We start from the raw sequence: 17,766 nt of genomic DNA on the forward strand, positions 1-17,766 counted from the left end.
TGATATTTTTTACTGCCTCAAGATGTGCAAGGCAATGAAAATACTCCCACATGTCGTCAGAGCAAGCATGATTCTATGGAACAGTAGGGGAATGTTGTACGAATCCATAGATGCAGTAGTTTTGAGCTTTTACTTTGGTGTCCATACAACCTGTCCTACAAGAAATATAACAATTGTGATGATGTGGCACACTACAGCACACCAATGGGATGCCTTAGGTAAACTAGTCTTAGATTTAAAAAAAATTCTTGGTGATACTGTAAAGGCCAACCCTATTAACCAGCGGCCGCCTCCTTGTTGGAAGACTCTGGAGTCCATCCTCTTAAGCATCCTTCTTTGGTGAAGCATCCGGATTACCATTGTCTTTGTTGTAAACTAAACACCCGCCATTGCTGTCACCCATGTACGTTTTCATCTGCAATGCATCTTGCAGGATCATGGTCTTGACCTCCTCGGAAGTGATTGGGCTGCTGCTCTTATTGGTGATTGATGCTGTGACAATTCCTTGGTAACTGTGGGTAAGCTTGTACAAGATTTTCCATAGTATTCAAGTCGAGGTCTTCACCTATGGATGCCAACTGTCTCGTGTGGCCTTTACCTTTGACAGAATTACTCCACCTCGTCTCCCTCAGATACCATAAGAGAGAACATCTAGTTCTCTAGATTCAAGAGTTCTCAGTCTTGTAATGATACTTGAGAATCATCCATGCTTGATGAGCTTTGGGGTTAACAGATTTGTGCTTCTGCATTATAGGAATAAGGGCAGCTAACATGCCTGTATGCCTCTCCTCCCATGCTTCAACCAATATCACTATCATGGGGTCGGTTTTGGCCTCGGGTATGCACCCTCTGTGACATTCCATATTCTCCATGAGGTCAAGAGATTCTTGACCCTGACTTTCCATAATGTGTACAGTGTAGGTGGACCCGTCAAATGGATCTTTAAGCAAGATTAGGGATGAGAAGATACATTGCAATGGTTATAATTGAGGCCCTAAAGTTGCTGTAAGTAAGGGAGAATCATTTGCAGATCTGCAAATGGCTTACTTTGGATAGCGAACATCTTGTATGGAACACATTGCTGCGCAACTGGAAGGAGCGCACCTTCATGTGACCTCTAGAGATCCTTGGTCACACGTAGCGTGGGCTCAGGGAGTCCTTGGTTGACTCCTCTGTGAAGCGTCACCTGAACACAAAGTAAATCAGCAGCATATGCACTAAAATATAATAAAACAGTCACAGAAATTAGAAATGCATTCCATGGAATAATGTAGGCTTTGTAGTGCATTTTTGTTATTGGCTATCAGATTTTCAATCTCTTTGAAGCCCTCTTTGGGTGAACCGAATCTCTTTGGATTTTTCGATATATCATTCTATGATGGGTGATTCCTGTTAGAAACATGGTGAAGGGAGAGAGAGAGAGAGAGAGAGAGAGAGAGAGAGAGAGTTAGGGTGTGAGGGAATAATGCTCAAATGAAAACATGAAGAAGGCTTTCATTCATTCATCAAGTATGACAAGACAAGTGAAGTACAACCCTTATGTAGGCTACTCACTCACACTCTAGCACCTAGTGCATATGGGATAAGTCCCATGATGACACGTGGCACTCACACACATAGACTAGTACTACACACTAACACTTCACACCAACACAAAGAGTCTCCCTTTACTCTAGACTGGGTGGTCAATACCATCAACCAAAATAAAACACAATACAATCATTTTTCGGGGACAACCCAGGGCAGAGGACCTCTTATTGACTCCAAAGACATTCAATTTAGAGGGACAACTCAAGGCTGAGAATCTTTAACTCAAACATATAAAAATAGATATTTTCATTCATTTTATGCATAGCAAGGGTAGAGAACCCATGATCCCGAAGTAGCTACCACACAAGAGTGTGCACATCCTGATGCGAAGAGGTATGTCGGTGAAGAACCAGGGGAGGATGCCGTCGATTGATGTGACTATGAAGTCCATAGGAGCAGCTACCAAGGGAGATCATGTCATGACTCTCAATGTGCCGATCAGAGTGTCACCGAATGCAAAGAAGATCTTTAAATGCCCAAATGAATGTAGAAGATAGTAATGAAATTACATGAAATTTGAGAAATCCCCAAATGTCTACACTGAGGAGACTTCAATACAGCTCAAGGTATGCAAAAAACAGAAATGCCTAAAAATGTGAAAATTAGGGTTTAGCAAAAAAGTAGGGTTTTGGAAATTTTGGGGCTTTTCAAAATTTCTTGCAGGAGAGTGCTCTTGCAACACTTAGGACCCCTCAAATCATAAAAGCCCTAAAAATTTTGGGAAGATCTGAGTAGATATTGCAAAAATCAACTTTTAGGGTTTTGGGGCAGTTAGAGGTCCGAAATCTGCATGGAGCAAGTCGTGGGCTGGAGTAGAGGCGAAGGCAGCACCTCCAAAACGTTGTGAGCAGCAGCACCAAAGCATGAACTGTATGGGCAAGCCGTACGATGAGCAAATCAGAGGGCTGGTCGTACAATTGTACGGTAGATCCGTACGGTGGTGCAGCAGAAACAAGGTGGTAGTGCAGGAATTGTACGGCGCTGTACGGACATTCGGGCAAGAGTGTACAGTGGGACAGCGTGGCTGTACGGCGGATAGTACGGACAGATGCAACAACGATTGGTACAGATCATACGGCAAGTCGTACGGTCAATCGTACGATTGCATGATAGAGCGTATGATCAATCGTACGTGTACGGCTGCTTATGGCGAGGCTTTCAGGCTGATGGAGAGGCTAAGCATATGAGTTGATGTATTTCGTCAACTCCCGAGGTGAAGCCATGTGGGCAGGTAGGAGTGCAAAGGGCTGCAAGGGAAGGAGGCGGAACTGAGGCGGCTGCAAGAGATAAAAAAGCTTGAGCTAGAGTGACGAATTAGGGTTAGGGCATGACATGGCAGCTATGGAAGGTGGCTCTGATACCATGTTAGAAACATGGTGAAGGGAGAGAGAGAGAGAGAGAGAGAGTTAGGGTGTGAGGAAATAATGCTCAAATGAAAGCATGAAGAAGGCTTTCATTCATTCATCAAGTATGACAAGACAAGTGAAGTACAAGCCTTATGTAGGCTACTCACTCACACTCTAGCACCTAGTGCATATGGGATAAGTCCCATGACACGCGGCACTCACACAAGACACACACACATAGACCGGTACTAGATCACCTAGTACTACACACTAACACTTCACACCAACACACTCTTTGACTATGATATCTCCAACAATTCCCTTGCTTATGTTTAATCACTCAAAGATTCTTGCTAGGTTTGTCTATTGTACTGTATTTGTTTTTCTAGGATTTTGGATGCAAGTGTCACTTCTGCCAAGTAAAATAAAATGTCTAGCATGCCATGCTAAACTGTGGTTTTATGTTTTACCTTGTCCATCCTCGCATTGATGTATAGTTAAATGAATATGTTATGATTTATCCCAAGTGGGCTCCCCTACCCCTAATTCTTTCTTTCTTCCCTTTCTTTTCCCCTTCTCTAAAGGCACTTATGTGTTTCTTGTGACATAGGAGGTTTTTGAAGATGAAGCAACTGAAGGGGAGCAAGCAGAGAATTGGTTTTCTCTAGGGAGTGCCCAAAGGATATGCGGTAATTCTCATGATGAGAGAGCTTTAAAGTCATGGAGTTTGCTTCTTCTATCACTCATTATGTTGCTGATTCCTGAAAAAGGATAATGTGTGAAAGAGAAATATTGTTTTAATGTCTATATCTTTACTCATTTGGACAACTTTTTTGCATTTATGTAAAAATCACAGCAGTAAAGTATACTCAGAATATATTGATAACAAGTTTTTAATAGTTAACTATCATTTGTACATGATTGGAAAATTTACAAGTATTACAAGAGCTCCGTAAATTGTAATTGACTAATGCTCTATTGAGTGGCTGTAGATTTGAAGCTCCCCGAACCTCTCCTATAATTCCCCGAATTGCCTTTTGACAAGGGGATTGTTTGTATGTTTAGTAGTGTGTTGCCTTTTGACAAGGGAACTAGTTTTATGTTTGGTAGTGTGCTTCCCTAACGAGGGGATTTTTTTTGAATGTTCCATAGTGCCCTATCAGCTACTTTTTCTAAGCTGATATTCCAGTTTTTTGGAAGATTTTGTTTCTTGACTTGCTTGTTTATTTTTGCTTAGTCACCTGCTTCCTTTTTTCTTTATTTCTTGTTTTCTTTCTCTTTTGTTTATTTGACTTTAGTAAGCATTGGGTTTACCCAAGAGACTCCGCGGGTCTTTAGAAACCCAGTATAGCTGCTTATGCTTGGGCACTGATGATGACATAAGTGTTGCTTTGCTTGCTAAGTATGTCTTCCTTTTGTTTTTCATAAACGCTTTTGTTTACCTCTTTTTTCTTCTCTTTCATTTTCTCTTTTATTTTCTGTGTAGATTTTTGATCTTTAGAACAACAAAAAATCTAAATTTGTATGATTGGACTTATTCTAGTCTTACAAAGGTATACTTTTTCTAAGCTGTGACTAAATGGAAATATTGTCGTGACTAGTAGTTGTTTTTAAATGACCAGGATGTAGGCTAACTTTTCATTAGCCCTTCCCTTATGTGTTAGCCTTCATATGACCTAGTTTTCTTAAATAATAGGGTTTTGTAAAAATTTCGGTAGGAAGACTATTGTTTAAATAAATGTTGCGTGGTTGGTTATTGGATCGATGTGTATACATTTACACAATTGTATACATGCTGAGTGTTGGAGAAATCATAGCCAAAGAGTGTGTTTTGGAGTGTTTTTCTAGGAGTTCTAGTAGTACTTCTATGTGTGAGTGCCACATGTCACTTTGGGAGTTATCCCATGTACATTCGGTAGTGTGTGCGCCTATTCTATAAAGGCTTGTACTTCTCATGTCACATTAATGAAATCAAGCCTCAAGATCTTTAAGTCTTGTGAGTACTTTGATTATGTTTTTCATTTGAGTATCATTACCTCTCACCCTAGCCTACCTACTCTCTCTCTCTCTCTCGCTCTCTCTCTCTCTTCCCCCCCCCCTCCCCCCCTGCCCCCCCTTAACACCATGTTTCTAACATGGTACCAGAGCAGGCCGGCCCTACCCTACCCTAACCTGTCCTGCCACTTCATCTGCCCAAACCCTAAATATGTCTCCTACTAGTCACTGTTTTGGTGGTGCTGCTGTATAGCCCACTACCTCTGAGCTACTTTTCCAGCACTTCGAAGTGTTTGAAGCCACCTCCGAGCAGTTCCAACGTCTATGAGTGCTGCGTTCTGATCTGGTTCTATATTTTGGGGAACCCTCTTGCTGTATTTCGCACAGTTACGCTGAAACGCGTTTCAGAGCCCAGCCAGGCCTGAAACGCCGTTTCAGAGAAGCCCCGTTTCTTGAAACGCGTTTCAGGGTCTGAAACGTTTCAGGACCCTGAAACGGCTGGCTGAAACGTTTCAGCCAGTCTGAAACGCGTTTCAAAGCCCTGAAACGTGCCGTTTCAGACAACACAAGCTGCTAGGTCTCCAAAATCACATTTTTTGTCTTTTTTCTTTTGATTTTGGTCTCCAGGCTCCTTCCACTCCTTCCGCCTCATACTCTCTCCATCCTCAAGGTTTTCCAGCCCTCCTTCAGCCCCATTCACTCCTTTCCTCTCCTTTCTCTCCTGCAGCCTGCTTCAGCCCTCCATCATCATCTACTCCCCTCCCTTGCTGACGTGGCGTTTCCCCGTTTCAGCCCTCCCAGAAATCCCGAAACGTTTCCGTTTGCGTTCCCCGTTTCCCCGTTTCTATTTCCCCTAACTATGGTATTTCGACCAGGGTTTGCATTTTGGAGCACCTAAAGCCACCGACCAGCTGCTGCAATGCCTATAGGAGCACCTACATCCGCTGCCTTGTACACATGGACTCTGTTGGTGAATTGCTCGTTCTTCACTTTGGACTGCGAGCTTGTTACCTCGGGTCGCTGCCCCCCTTGATGGATTCCCAACTTGGCAAACATATATGCAATTGCTTATTTGCGCAAAGGAGTTTGGGACGTCGTTGAGGAAGACCAATTCGATACAATCAGCAGCAACACAAAGTATTGAAGCAGCAGAATGCAAGAGCAATTGCTCTCATTGGTCTTTGTTTGGCCGGCTCCCTCGTTCACCATGTGGTTTTCAAGTCAACTGCTATGGATCGTCTTGAGAGCTTATTTGGTAACAAAATCACCAACTCTGAAGTCTTTTTGAAACTCAAGTTCTATGATTTAAAAATGGAAGAGAATGAAGAGTTGAGTGATCATTTAGCAAAATTTTCGTCTCTTGTATAACAACTCTCAAGCTTGAAAAGCCCGCTTGATGATGAGGATAAAATGGCTGTCCTTATGAAGAGTATGCAAGGGATATCTCCTTTTGAGCAAACCCTTGAAGTTCGGCTTGCCACTATCATGTTTGATGATATGGTGGCTCTACTTATTGAAAAGGACTGAGATGCCATTCTTGCCTTTGCTTGTGATCATGCATTTGCTTCCACAAGAAAATGGAAGACCAATAAAATTATTATTTGCAAATATGAGAAAGACAACGCTTAAATGAGACTGTAGTGGGTGATAAAAGTGAAATACGCGAAGAATACTTGCCCCGTGACTTGTCTTGGGCACAGGAAAGGAGGAAAGATAGGCTGAAGCAGCAATAATAGTTGGATAGAGGAGGATGGCTAGGAAGAGGGCGAATTTGCAAAGAGAGCAAAGGGAGAGGGTGCAAATTTGCAGAGAGAGCAATCGATAGGAAAACCAGAAGGGTGGACATGGCAGTGAAGGTAGAGCGCTAGGGCAGCACTTTCAGCAGTGTAGCAACATGGAAGAGCCCTTGTGGCAGGCTGGGATAAGGTGTCCAGCAAGAGAGAGAGGAGATGGCAGCAAACTGGAGCAGTAGCAGTAGCTTGGAAGGCTATGGGGGCAAGGTGGAAGCTGTTGTGCAGCAAGAGGAAGAGGAGATGGCCTAACTGTGGAGGATTCTGCATGAATCTGTGTGGGTAGGCTAGGCCACTATTTTATAGGAGAGCTAGGGCTAAAAATAGAGTAGCCTTTTTAAAGATAAGAAAGCTAAAAGCAGAAGAGCTAAACTAGCTTTTTGGAAAAGCAAAAAGCAGAAAAACTAAAGTAGCTTTTGGTAAAGCAAAAAGCAGAAAAACTAAACTACCTTTTTAGAAAAGCAAAAAGCAGAAAAGCTAAACTAGCTTTTAAGAAAAGCATCAACTCTTAATAATTTAATACTTCAATAACTTTATGAATATGGTTATTATTATTATTACTATTATTATTATTATTTTACCCTTCACCAAGGTTAATTAATCTAGAGGCCTAGGAGTCAATCAACCCTAGAACCTACTAACCTAGACAACTTGTATCTAACTCTAGATAACTCATAATCTACTAAACTGAGAACAACTTTTAGCTCTCGAAAGGCTCTCAGAACTAGATACTCAAGGACTGGGTTTTGAGATCACTTCCAACTCACAAGCGTATGTGATCTAGATCTGTCCTCATTGACTAAGCATCATAGCCCAACACACCAAGGCTCACCCCCAAGACCGTTGAAGGTGTCAGGGAGGAATGGTCGGGTGTTGAGAACCCTTCTGGATGTGCGAAGCATCATCAGTCTCGTACGACATGTTGGTAATTTAATACCAGGTGGAGGGTGATTCGGTAAGGTAGTCAATCGACTCGTAACTTCACTGGTGTGAAGTCCACCCCATGCACTAGCTTTCGACATCCTGTCACTGGATGTGACTATGATGAATACTAAAGACCCATGGCCATGTTGAAGATGGCAAAGAGAGAGATCGTGCTGAAGACGGTAACAAAACACCATACTGAAGATGGTAAACATAGGCCACGCTGGAGATGGCAAACCAAGACTGTACTGAAGACACTAGAGCACACTGAAGGTGATAGAGCGGTTGCGCTGAACGCGATGGACCGCATTGAAGGCGATAATAGCTCTGAAGGTGAGAAGTGCTATACAAATCACACTGAAGGTGAGAAGTGCTATACTGGAGATAGCACTGCGTGGTGATCAGCCATGAAAAGAGAGTACTCTGAACTGCCGATGAAGATGTGCACAGGGTAGCAGAAGATGCCCGGCCGGGATGTGAAGTCCTATCACAAGAATTCACATAGAAGAATACACACACGTGGTCAGTAAAAATGAGATCTCAAGAAAGTAAAAATAATGATTCAATATATGGCAGTGAGAAAGAACCATGTTACATTTAGTCATGTGAGTGCTTTGTCATTTCATTTTCATTATGTTTTCATTTGAGTATCATTACCTCTCACCCTAGCCTACCTTCTCTCTCTCTCTCTCTCTCTCTCTCTCTCTCTCTCTCTCTCTCTCACCTTTCTGCTAAGAGCTGCAACTAGGAGCTTGAGCTCTCTAACTTAATGCTTTAGATAATAAATGTGTTCCTGAGGGTCTGATCCGATCTTAGGTCAGCGCAGAGGGGCTGGGTGTTGCTGCAATAGTTGAATAAGAGGGCTTGTTGGTTGGGGTAGAGGCAAATAACTTCGTTTTGGGGAAATCCATATTGGCCTTCCTAAACTTGGGAGCCCTTTGCTGGAGCTAAACCCCAGAACTGGGCCAAGGGCTCACTCCAAGCTTGGAGTGGCCTCAAAAAGCTACCTGCGCTGCTCCCTTACGCTCCAACGATATGGTTGCTGTCACTGTATGGGGGATGTACGGGAGCTGAGCAAATGCTTACGGAGGTTGTACGGGAGCTGAGGGGAGCTTGTATGGAGGCTTACGGGGGCTGTACGGAAACTTAGCAGAGGTTGTATGGGATCTGTATGACGGGCTGAGCGGAGGTTGTACGGGAGGTACGGTGCACGTACACAGAGAGAGAGAGAGAGAGAGAGAGAGAGCGTACACACAGAGAGAGAGAGAGAGAGAGAGAGAGAGAGAGAGAGAGAGAGAGAGAGAACTGCTGAATGATTGGTGACACTGTCACTTCATTGACCTCCTTATTTGGTACTAGATATTTTTCTCTCCTTGGACAAAGATATGAATGGTACACTAAGCAAACAAGAGCTTCAAGAGTATGCTGAAGGCACCCTTACAGAGATTTTCATTGAGCGAGGTAAGTACCATATGTATTTTCAAAATTAGGCCAGTTTCATCTTTTAGTTCTAATAAAATGATTTTGTGTTGTCAGTGGTCTTTGTCCTGGCTCTCATACCATGTTTCTATGTGTGCTTGTTTATTTACAATCTGAATTTACTTTTAAGAACATTTTTTGCTAGTTTTTGGAAATAGCAGGCGCAAATATGATTGAGGAGAATTTGTATATCCAGAGGATATTAAAGTTTAAAATATTAAGCTGTACATGCTATGTTGATCAGGAGATTGTTTTTGAAAAGTTGAAACACCATGCTAAACATCTTATACGATCTACAGATTGAATCATTGATGTGCAAGGTCAACTTCTTCTTGATCTACTCATTTCATCATGCTGCACTTCTTTTTCTGCAGTTTTTGATGAGCATGTGAAGAGAGGTAGAGGCAGTGGAGGAAATGGTCGGGAAATGGACTTTGAGAGCTTTCTGGACTTTGTCTTGGCATTGGAGAACAAAGATACTCCAGAAGGCTTGACTTACCTGTTTCGATGCCTGGATCTGCACAGCCGGGGCTATCTTACCACTGCTGACATCCACACTCTTTTCAGGTAAATGTTTCAGGGGCTGAACTGGAATGTTCTTGTTTGCTTGCATGTTTCTTTGATATATCTAACCAATTGTCTGTTTCTGACTGGGACCTATGGTGTTATTAGACATCGCAGCCTTGATTTGCTATTAGCTTTGATGGGCGTTAGTTAAGCTCTATTTGAAAGACATCTGCACATGGTCATGTACACCCCTGTGTGTGTGCACACACTCGTCCACCCGGATAAGCATGTGGTGCACACACACATGTGCATGTGCAACATGAGTGTGCACATGCATGCTTGTGTTTCAATGCAGTAATGCTGCATATTGCGACGCATACTTCTGTATTTGTGTGTGTGTGTGTGTGTAAGATGGTTGCTAAGAAAAACACTGAATTGAAATGGTTTGCTAATGGCTCTTGAAGATCCATGAGGATCTATGGGACAGCCTAAAATTGCACATACAATGACCAACAGCAACTGTGAAATTTCTTTTCTACCTAATTAATGATTCACTTGTGGATTCTCAAGGTGATCTTCAGCAATGTTCAAGGTTTATGAGTGGTTTACGGAATAGGAGGGTGTAATGGTTTTCATTTCTTCTGTCTTGGTATGTTATGATTTTTTTTTCTCCCTGTAATAGACTTAAAAGGTCACAGCTTATAATACCATTGAATACTATTCCTGCATACACATGGAGTTGCAAATGTTGTGAGGGTGCTCATCGGAAAAAAACAAATGAATGATCTCTTTTTCCCATATGGAGGTTAAAAATAGTACATGACATGCACACACAACGCTGAATGCACAACATCTTCCCTATCGCAAGATCCTAGGTACGTTCATGTCACAAAGCTTATATACAAAAGGAGATTAGTTAATGGAGATCAGCCTTTTCCCATTTCCCATTGTCCTAAGTAGTCTATCCTTCTGTCATGGAGCTTGAAACTTGTACTTGTAACACTCTGATTGCAGACAAAGTCTATGTATCCAAGGTGACAAGACAATGGTACCTCCCTCGGATCTGATAGTATCTGGGGCACTGCACTAAGACCTGCTTCTTGGCCTCCACTGCACATGTGTCGCAAAGAGTGTAGAGTCTCAGATTGCTATGATGTCGTGTGGCTTGAATCTTGTGCCTTGCCTTGATCTGAATTTGATGGGATGAGGTCTTAAGTTGGCCCATGGTGATTCATATTGCATGGTAGACATGGATCTATAAGTGTCCTAGTGCTTGGATGAAGCCGTCTTGCTCAGGCAGAGGAAATGCTCTCCATAGAAGTCCATCTTGGTTGCGTATGGCCATGGGGGCATACCTATGCCTTATGTATATATACTTGTCATAGGTCATCTTGTCTATATACCTATGCCTTATGTATATATACTTGTCATAGGTCATCTCGTCTATATACCTACGTCTTATGGATATATACTTGTCATAGGTCATCTCGTATGATTTGATGAATCTCCTACCGAGTCAATCGTAGGAAAGGGGCATCTAGTCAATACTTGTATGTTGGTAGATGATCGATAGACGTGTCCTTTGATCAGAACCATCTACAGACTTATGCTTACTCGTCTCCCCCAATTGCAAGCTGCATAGATGTTGAAAGGGCCCTCCTCGGTAGTCTCCATTGATCTACATCTGTCTAGTTAAGCTGTCCAACTCGGTCTAGATCATAGTTACACTGAAACTCATTTCAGCCCCTATTTTGCCCCAAAACGTCATTTTAAAAACATTTCCAGACAGAAACATCGTTTCTGTCTGGAAATGTTTCCCCAAATAGAAACGGTGCCTGAAACGTTCTGAGGGGTCCTAAAGCGGTTTTGATGGGCTGAAACGGGTATGTGAATTGTGGTATGTACTATGCACTATGTTTAAGTTACAAGTAGGATGCCCGTTGTGTTGAATGTAATTTCAAATCCCTGTTGCTGATTGTAATCTCAAAACCCCCTTTTCTAAACCTCCTTGTTGACATGGTGTTTCCCCGTTTCGGCCCTCCTAAAAATTCTGAAACATTTTGGTTTCCATTTTCCTTTTGCGTAACTATGGTCTAGATAGGTGAAATCTAGAATGAGGCATCTCTGGGGAGGTGTCAGTGCAAACAATGCTAGGTTAGTGTGGTGTTGTTAGAATAATTATTGTAATTCAGCAGTGACCAATGTAATGTAATAAGTAGGTTAGGGGCACATTTCCCTCATTTAGAGGTTTTTCCCCCTAACCACAGTTAGTTCACTGACTATGGTTAGTGAAGGATAAGGTTTTGTCACTTAGACAAAACCCATCCCACTTCTTGTATTAGTCACTTCTTCTATTGCAAGCACTACGTTCAGCTCTCTTGCTTCCTGCTCTCTCACTCTCTCTTTTTGTAACATTTGGTATCAGAGCAAGATCCTGCTTTTTGCTTCCTAGCCCGCAAGCTCCCTGCTCCCAGCTCCCTGCTCCTTGCCCACAAGTTCTCCGTGCTCCAAGCTCCCTTCTCGCAGATCCCGTCCGTACAGTCGTACTATCCTGCGCCATACAGTCGCCGTACAACGTACGGACTTTCGTACTACAGTTCGTCGTCCGTACGCTGCTCTTGCGCTGCTGTCTGTACAAGTCGTATGGACTGTTATGTACAGCCGTACATTTGCAGCTAGTTCGTACATTGGCCGTACATGCGCCGTACTACCTGTTCCGTACAGATCTTTTTCGATTGTCCGTACATGAAGGAGGACCATACGTCCGTACAGAGGAATCCATACATCCGTACGCTTCGTTCGTACACAGTCGTCCATACACTGGCATCCGTACACTATCGACCGTACATCTTTTCGTGTAGTTGTCTGTATACTTTTGTTCCCGGCTTCAAGGTGCTTCTTTGAGGTTGCAGCTCCATACTATAAGTACATTTTGGGAATCTTTTGTTTGCATATGCACACAAGTGCATTTGTGCAGTGAACCATTGTCTTGGATGCAATTTCTGGCAAGAAATTGGGGCTTTTGCAATTACACTGCAATTTTGCAATGAAATTTGGGGCTTTTGCAGGCATAGTTCAATTTGTGCAACATTTGGGGCTTTCAGACCATTTGCCCTCTTTTATATGCAATCTCCCATAAGAAATTGGGGCTTTTGCATTTAAGTTGCAATTTTGCAGGAAAAAGAGCATTTTGGAAGTTTGCAAACAGTTTTGGACTCAGTACGAGTCAAATTGCAAACTTTTGCCACCTTTTGCAGATTCTATTTGCAGATTTTTGGGCATTGAGTAGAGCATTGTGGTGCATTTTGAGCCTTTGACAGGGTGTGACAGTATTTGTCACTGTGGGCATATTTTCTTTGGCAGATTCTATTTGTGCATCTTACATCCTAGGAAGGGATTTTACTTGTTCAGTTAGCTGTATTTCTGAGTTTATCTGGCAAAAATGGCACAGAACAACTCAAATGAGGTGTTCGGGGTTCTCACACGGGAGGATAAGTTGGATGGCACCAACTACTCCTTGTGGAGTTTCATGGTTTGCAATATCTTAGTTGGCAGAAATCTTTGGGATTATGTCAATGGAGATGAAGAAAGACCAGATACAATACCTATACCTGTCACTCCTACAACTGGAGGTAGGGGTAGAGGTACAAATACAGCACAGGTGATTGGAGCAGCCGCTTCAGGAGCTCCCATAGCAGAGTAGAAAAGATGGGACTCTAGAGATGCACAAGCTCTTTGAGTAATTTCTCTTTCTGTCAAGAGGTTCATTATACCTCATATTCGGTCATGCAAGACATCTATGGCAGCTTGGGTAATACTAGAGAGTATGTTTGCAGCAAGAAACGATGCCAGAGTTTCCTTTCTGAAGCGAGAACTTTCCCATACACATATGGAAGAGGGAGATTCCATGAATTCTCACCTCACAAAGCTTCAGGATCTCAGGGAACAATTGCTGAACATTGATGAAGTCATTCTGGATTCAGAGATGATCTCCACCACTCTGAACTCTCTTCTTGAGTCCTATCTCGGTTTCCACACCTCGCTGAATTTGTCATTGAGGGGGGGCAGCAATCCTCTCTCCTTTCACGAGTTGGTAGGACTTCTGTTGCAGGAGGAACAAACACACAAAAATATGGCAACCCGGGCTGGCGAGCATGCTATGCTCTCTAAGTTTAAGCCCAAGGATAAAGTCCAAGGATAAAGGGCAGCATAAGCCACATGCCCATCAGCCCACATCAGCATAAAGCTGATTCTGGGCAGCCTTCTTATAAGGCACAGGGTGATACAAACAAGCAGAAAAAGAAGGGCATCTGTCATTATTGCAAGAAGCCAGGTCATTACATTGGAGAGTGCAAGAAGCACATAGCCAAAGAAAAGAAAAGGGATTCCGGTATGGCTGTATCAGATTCATCAGGTCCACATTGCCATGATGGAGGAGATGTTGCAGCCAACTTGGTTGAAGAGCACTATGCCTTTTTGACTTGCACTTGAGATTTTTTAGTGGGTAGTTCAGATACTACAGCCACTAATGATGATGGCCCATATGCTTTTTTGACTTGCAGTTACGATCCTTCAAAGGATGAATGCTCTTTCAATGTTGATGAGACACTACATACTTGGGATTTTGATAGTGGTGCTTCAAAGCACATCACTTCCAAGAAAAATCTATTTGTAACTTTGCATTCTTCACCCACCAAGAAGAAGGTAACTTGTGCAAATAATTCTTCTCATTCAGTGTGTGGAGTGGGAGACATTATTCTCACATCCACTGATGGCACAGATTTCAGAATATCAGATGTACTCTATGTGCCAGGTATAAAGAAGAATTTGCTTTCAGTGTCCTCACTCAATAGAGGAGGATTTCAGGTTGTTTTTGATGATGACAAGTGTGCAGTCAGAGACAAAGAAAATGAATATGCTTTGAGGTTGTCTGGCACTTTGTATTGGGGTCTTTTTCAGCTTGATTTATATGAAAAAAGATCCCATCTTGCATTATCAGTTAGCACTCCCACTGCTGCGATGCACAATGCAGAGTTATGGCATGCCAGGTATGGGCACATGAGCTATGGCAGCTTAATGACACTTCAGAGGCATGATATGGTTGATGCATTACCTCCTTTGGAGTCGCCTCCTCCTCATGCATGTGAAGGTTGCATTCTTGGCAAAATGCATAGGCTTCCCTTCAAGAAGGATGGTGCAGTGAAAGCTACAAGAAAATTGCAGCTTATTCATAGTGATGTCTACGGTCCCATGAGGACACCTGCTTTTGGGGGTTATCTCTATTTTGTTATATTCATAGATGACTTTACCAACTACACTTGGGTTTATGGTCTCAAGGCAAACTCAGAAGTGTTTATGCATTTCAAACACTTTGTGGCTATGGTTGAAAATGAGACAGGACTCAAGGTGCAGACACTTTGCATAGATCGAGGGGGTGAGTACATGTCTCATGAATTTGAGACATTTCTGAAAGAAAAAGGCATTATGCATCAGCTTACAGTGAGGCTTACACCTCAACAGAATGGAAAAGCTGAGCGGAAGAATCGCACCACCATGGAAATGGATAGATGCATGCTCACAAGTAAGAAGTTGCCTCACAGGTTTTGGTTGGAAGGCCTCATGTGTGCCAACTATATTTTAAATCGGGCTCCTACAAAGGCTTTGAAGACAATCACTCCCTATGAGGCATGGCATGGGAGAAAGCCTTCAGTGGACCACTTCAGAGTTTTTGGTTGTGTTGCATATGCCCACGTGCCTGTGGAGTTCAGACACAAGTTGTCAGATAAGGCACTAAAATGCATTTTTGTGGGATATAGTTCACAAAGCAAAGGCTATCGTCTCTACAATCCTGCAACATGCAAGATTTTTTTCAGTAGAGATGTCATATTCTCTGAAAATTCTGCACATACAAATGCTGAATTTCAGATTCCGGCCTCTTCAGATGATGTGTTTGAGGGGATGCTTCCTATAGCATTTGGTTCCCCCGCTGAAAATCAGAATTTACAGCAACCTCCGCCAGCTCCACAAGTACAGATTCAGCCCCCAGCTGAATTGGTACAACCTCAGGGTGTGGATGAAGTTGTCAGGCAAGAAATTCAAGAGATACACGCAGCCAAAACAGTCCTGCATTGGCTGCATTGGCTGCTTCAGACTCTCAGGAGAGTAGGCTTGAAGCTCCATTGCCTGGCAGAACTCGTAGTGTAGTAAGGCACATGGAGGGAGCTCACTCTGTTGAATCAGCTTATGCAGGTACTCTTCTTGATGAGGAGGAGCCTGAGACATTTGAAGAAGCAAAAGATAATGTGCATTGGATGAATGCCATGCACGATGAGTTGCAGTCCATTCATAAAAATAAGACTTGGGATGTTGTGGATTTGCCACCAGGTAAGAATGCCATAGGTACACGGCGGGTTTTCAAAGTCAAAAGAAAACCAGATGGGTCCATTGATCGGTACAAGGCAAGGTTGGTTGCAAAAGGATATGCTGAGAAAAAGGGCATAGATTATGAGGAGACTTTTGCTCCTACATCCAGGATGACAACCATCAGGTCAGTTATAGCCATGGCTGCAAATTTTGAACGGAATGTTCATCAGTTGGACATTAAAACAGCTTTCCTTAATGGAGACTTGTTGGAAGAGGTTTATGTCAAACAACCTCCGGGCTTTGAAATTTCAGGAAACGCACTTTAGGTATGCAAGATGAATAAATCTTTGTATGGGCTGAAACAAGCCCCACGTGCATGGTATGCCAAAATTGATGCCTTTCTGACCAGCAAGGGGTTGCACAATAGTCCAACTGAGAGCACCCTCTACATCAAGAAGGATGGGGGGGATATTTTGGTCATCATTCTTTATGTAGATGACATGCTGCTCACCGGATCAAATGAGGAAGTAATTGCAGATTTCGAAGCCCAATTGAAAGCTACATTTGATATGTCACAGACTTGGGCTTGTTACATTTCTTTTTGGGGATCGAGTTTATTCAAGAGAAACGTGGCATTGTTATGTCTCAGTCCAAGTATGTTCAAAAGCTCTTGGACAGATTCAACATGCATGATTGCAAGCCTATGTCCACTCCCATGGCGTCGGGGCTGAAGCTTACAATGCATGATGCGGGTGAATCAATTGATGTCACACTCTATAGTCAGGCTGTTGGATGCCTCATTTATCTCTGCAATACATGACCGGATATTCAGTTTTCAGTTTCTCAGGTGAGCAAGTATATGCACAGCCCAAAGATTATGCATTGGCAGGTTGTAAAACGCATCTTCCGTTACTTGCAAGGTACAAAGTCTTTTGGCTTGATGTTTCCCAGGGGGGTGACTTGCATATGCATGTTTACAGTGACTCAGATTGGGTTGGAGACTATGATACTAGGTAGTCCACCAGTGGGAATTGTTTCTTTCTAGGACATGCTTGCATTTCTTGGTTCAGCAAGAAACAGTCTACAGTGGCTACCTCCTCATGTGAAGCTGAGTACAGGGCAGCTTTCACAGCGACAGTTGAATGTGTTTGGCTGCGTCGTTTATTTGTTGATCTTCATCTTTCATTGGAGGGTCCTTCTCCGATTCTCAATGTCAGAGTGCTATAACAAGGGCAAAGAATCCTGTGTTTCATGCTCGCACGAAGCACATTGAGGTTCACTATCACTATGTCAGAGAAAAGTTGCATACAGGAGAGATTAGTAGGATCTATGTGTCAACACATGACAATGTTGGAGACATCTTTACCAAAGCACTTCCACGTGAAAAGTTTGAGGCATTTCGTAGTGCCCTGAACTTATATCCTTTTGGTGATTGATCATTTCCTTATACATGACATTGGCATTGTAGGGGGGTGTTAGAATTATTATTATAATTCAGCAGTGACCAATGTAATGTAATAAGTAGGTTAGGGGCACTTTTCCCTCATTTAGAGGTTTTTCCTCCTAACCACAGTTAGTTCACTAACTATGGTTAGTGAAGGATAAGGTTTTGTCACTTAGACAAAACCCATCCCACTTCTTGTACTAGTCACTTATTCTATTGCAAGCACTACGTTCAGCTCTCTTGCTTCCTGCTCTCCCCATCGCTCAGCCCCCTCCCCTCGTCCGTCGCTCAGCCCCCTCCCCGTCGCTCAGCCCCCTCCCTTCGTCCG

General features: G+C 42.9%; 1 protein-coding gene across 2 annotated transcripts in view; it reads left to right on the forward strand.

The window, feature by feature from the left end:
• The window catches only part of FASS (tonneau 2 (TON2)), an 82,048-nt gene that overhangs the window by 46,841 nt on the left and 17,441 nt on the right, over positions 1 to 17,766 (forward strand). The window contains exons 9-11 of one of the 2 annotated variants that reach the window (XM_087395693.1): positions 3,547 to 3,625; positions 9,005 to 9,106; positions 9,499 to 9,691. In XM_087395693.1, coding sequence (XP_087251819.1) covers positions 3,547 to 3,625; positions 9,005 to 9,106; positions 9,499 to 9,691 — 374 coding nt within the window. The remainder of the gene's footprint in view (positions 1 to 3,546; positions 3,626 to 9,004; positions 9,107 to 9,498; positions 9,692 to 17,766) is intronic. The other variant, XM_087395694.1, reaches the window with a different exon arrangement.

The sequence above is a fragment of the Dipteris shenzhenensis genome, chromosome 24, assembly GCF_047967505.1.
Source record: "Dipteris shenzhenensis isolate YYH24624 ecotype China chromosome 24, Dip_SZ_1.0, whole genome shotgun sequence".
Lineage (NCBI taxonomy): Eukaryota > Viridiplantae > Streptophyta > Polypodiopsida > Gleicheniales > Dipteridaceae > Dipteris > Dipteris shenzhenensis.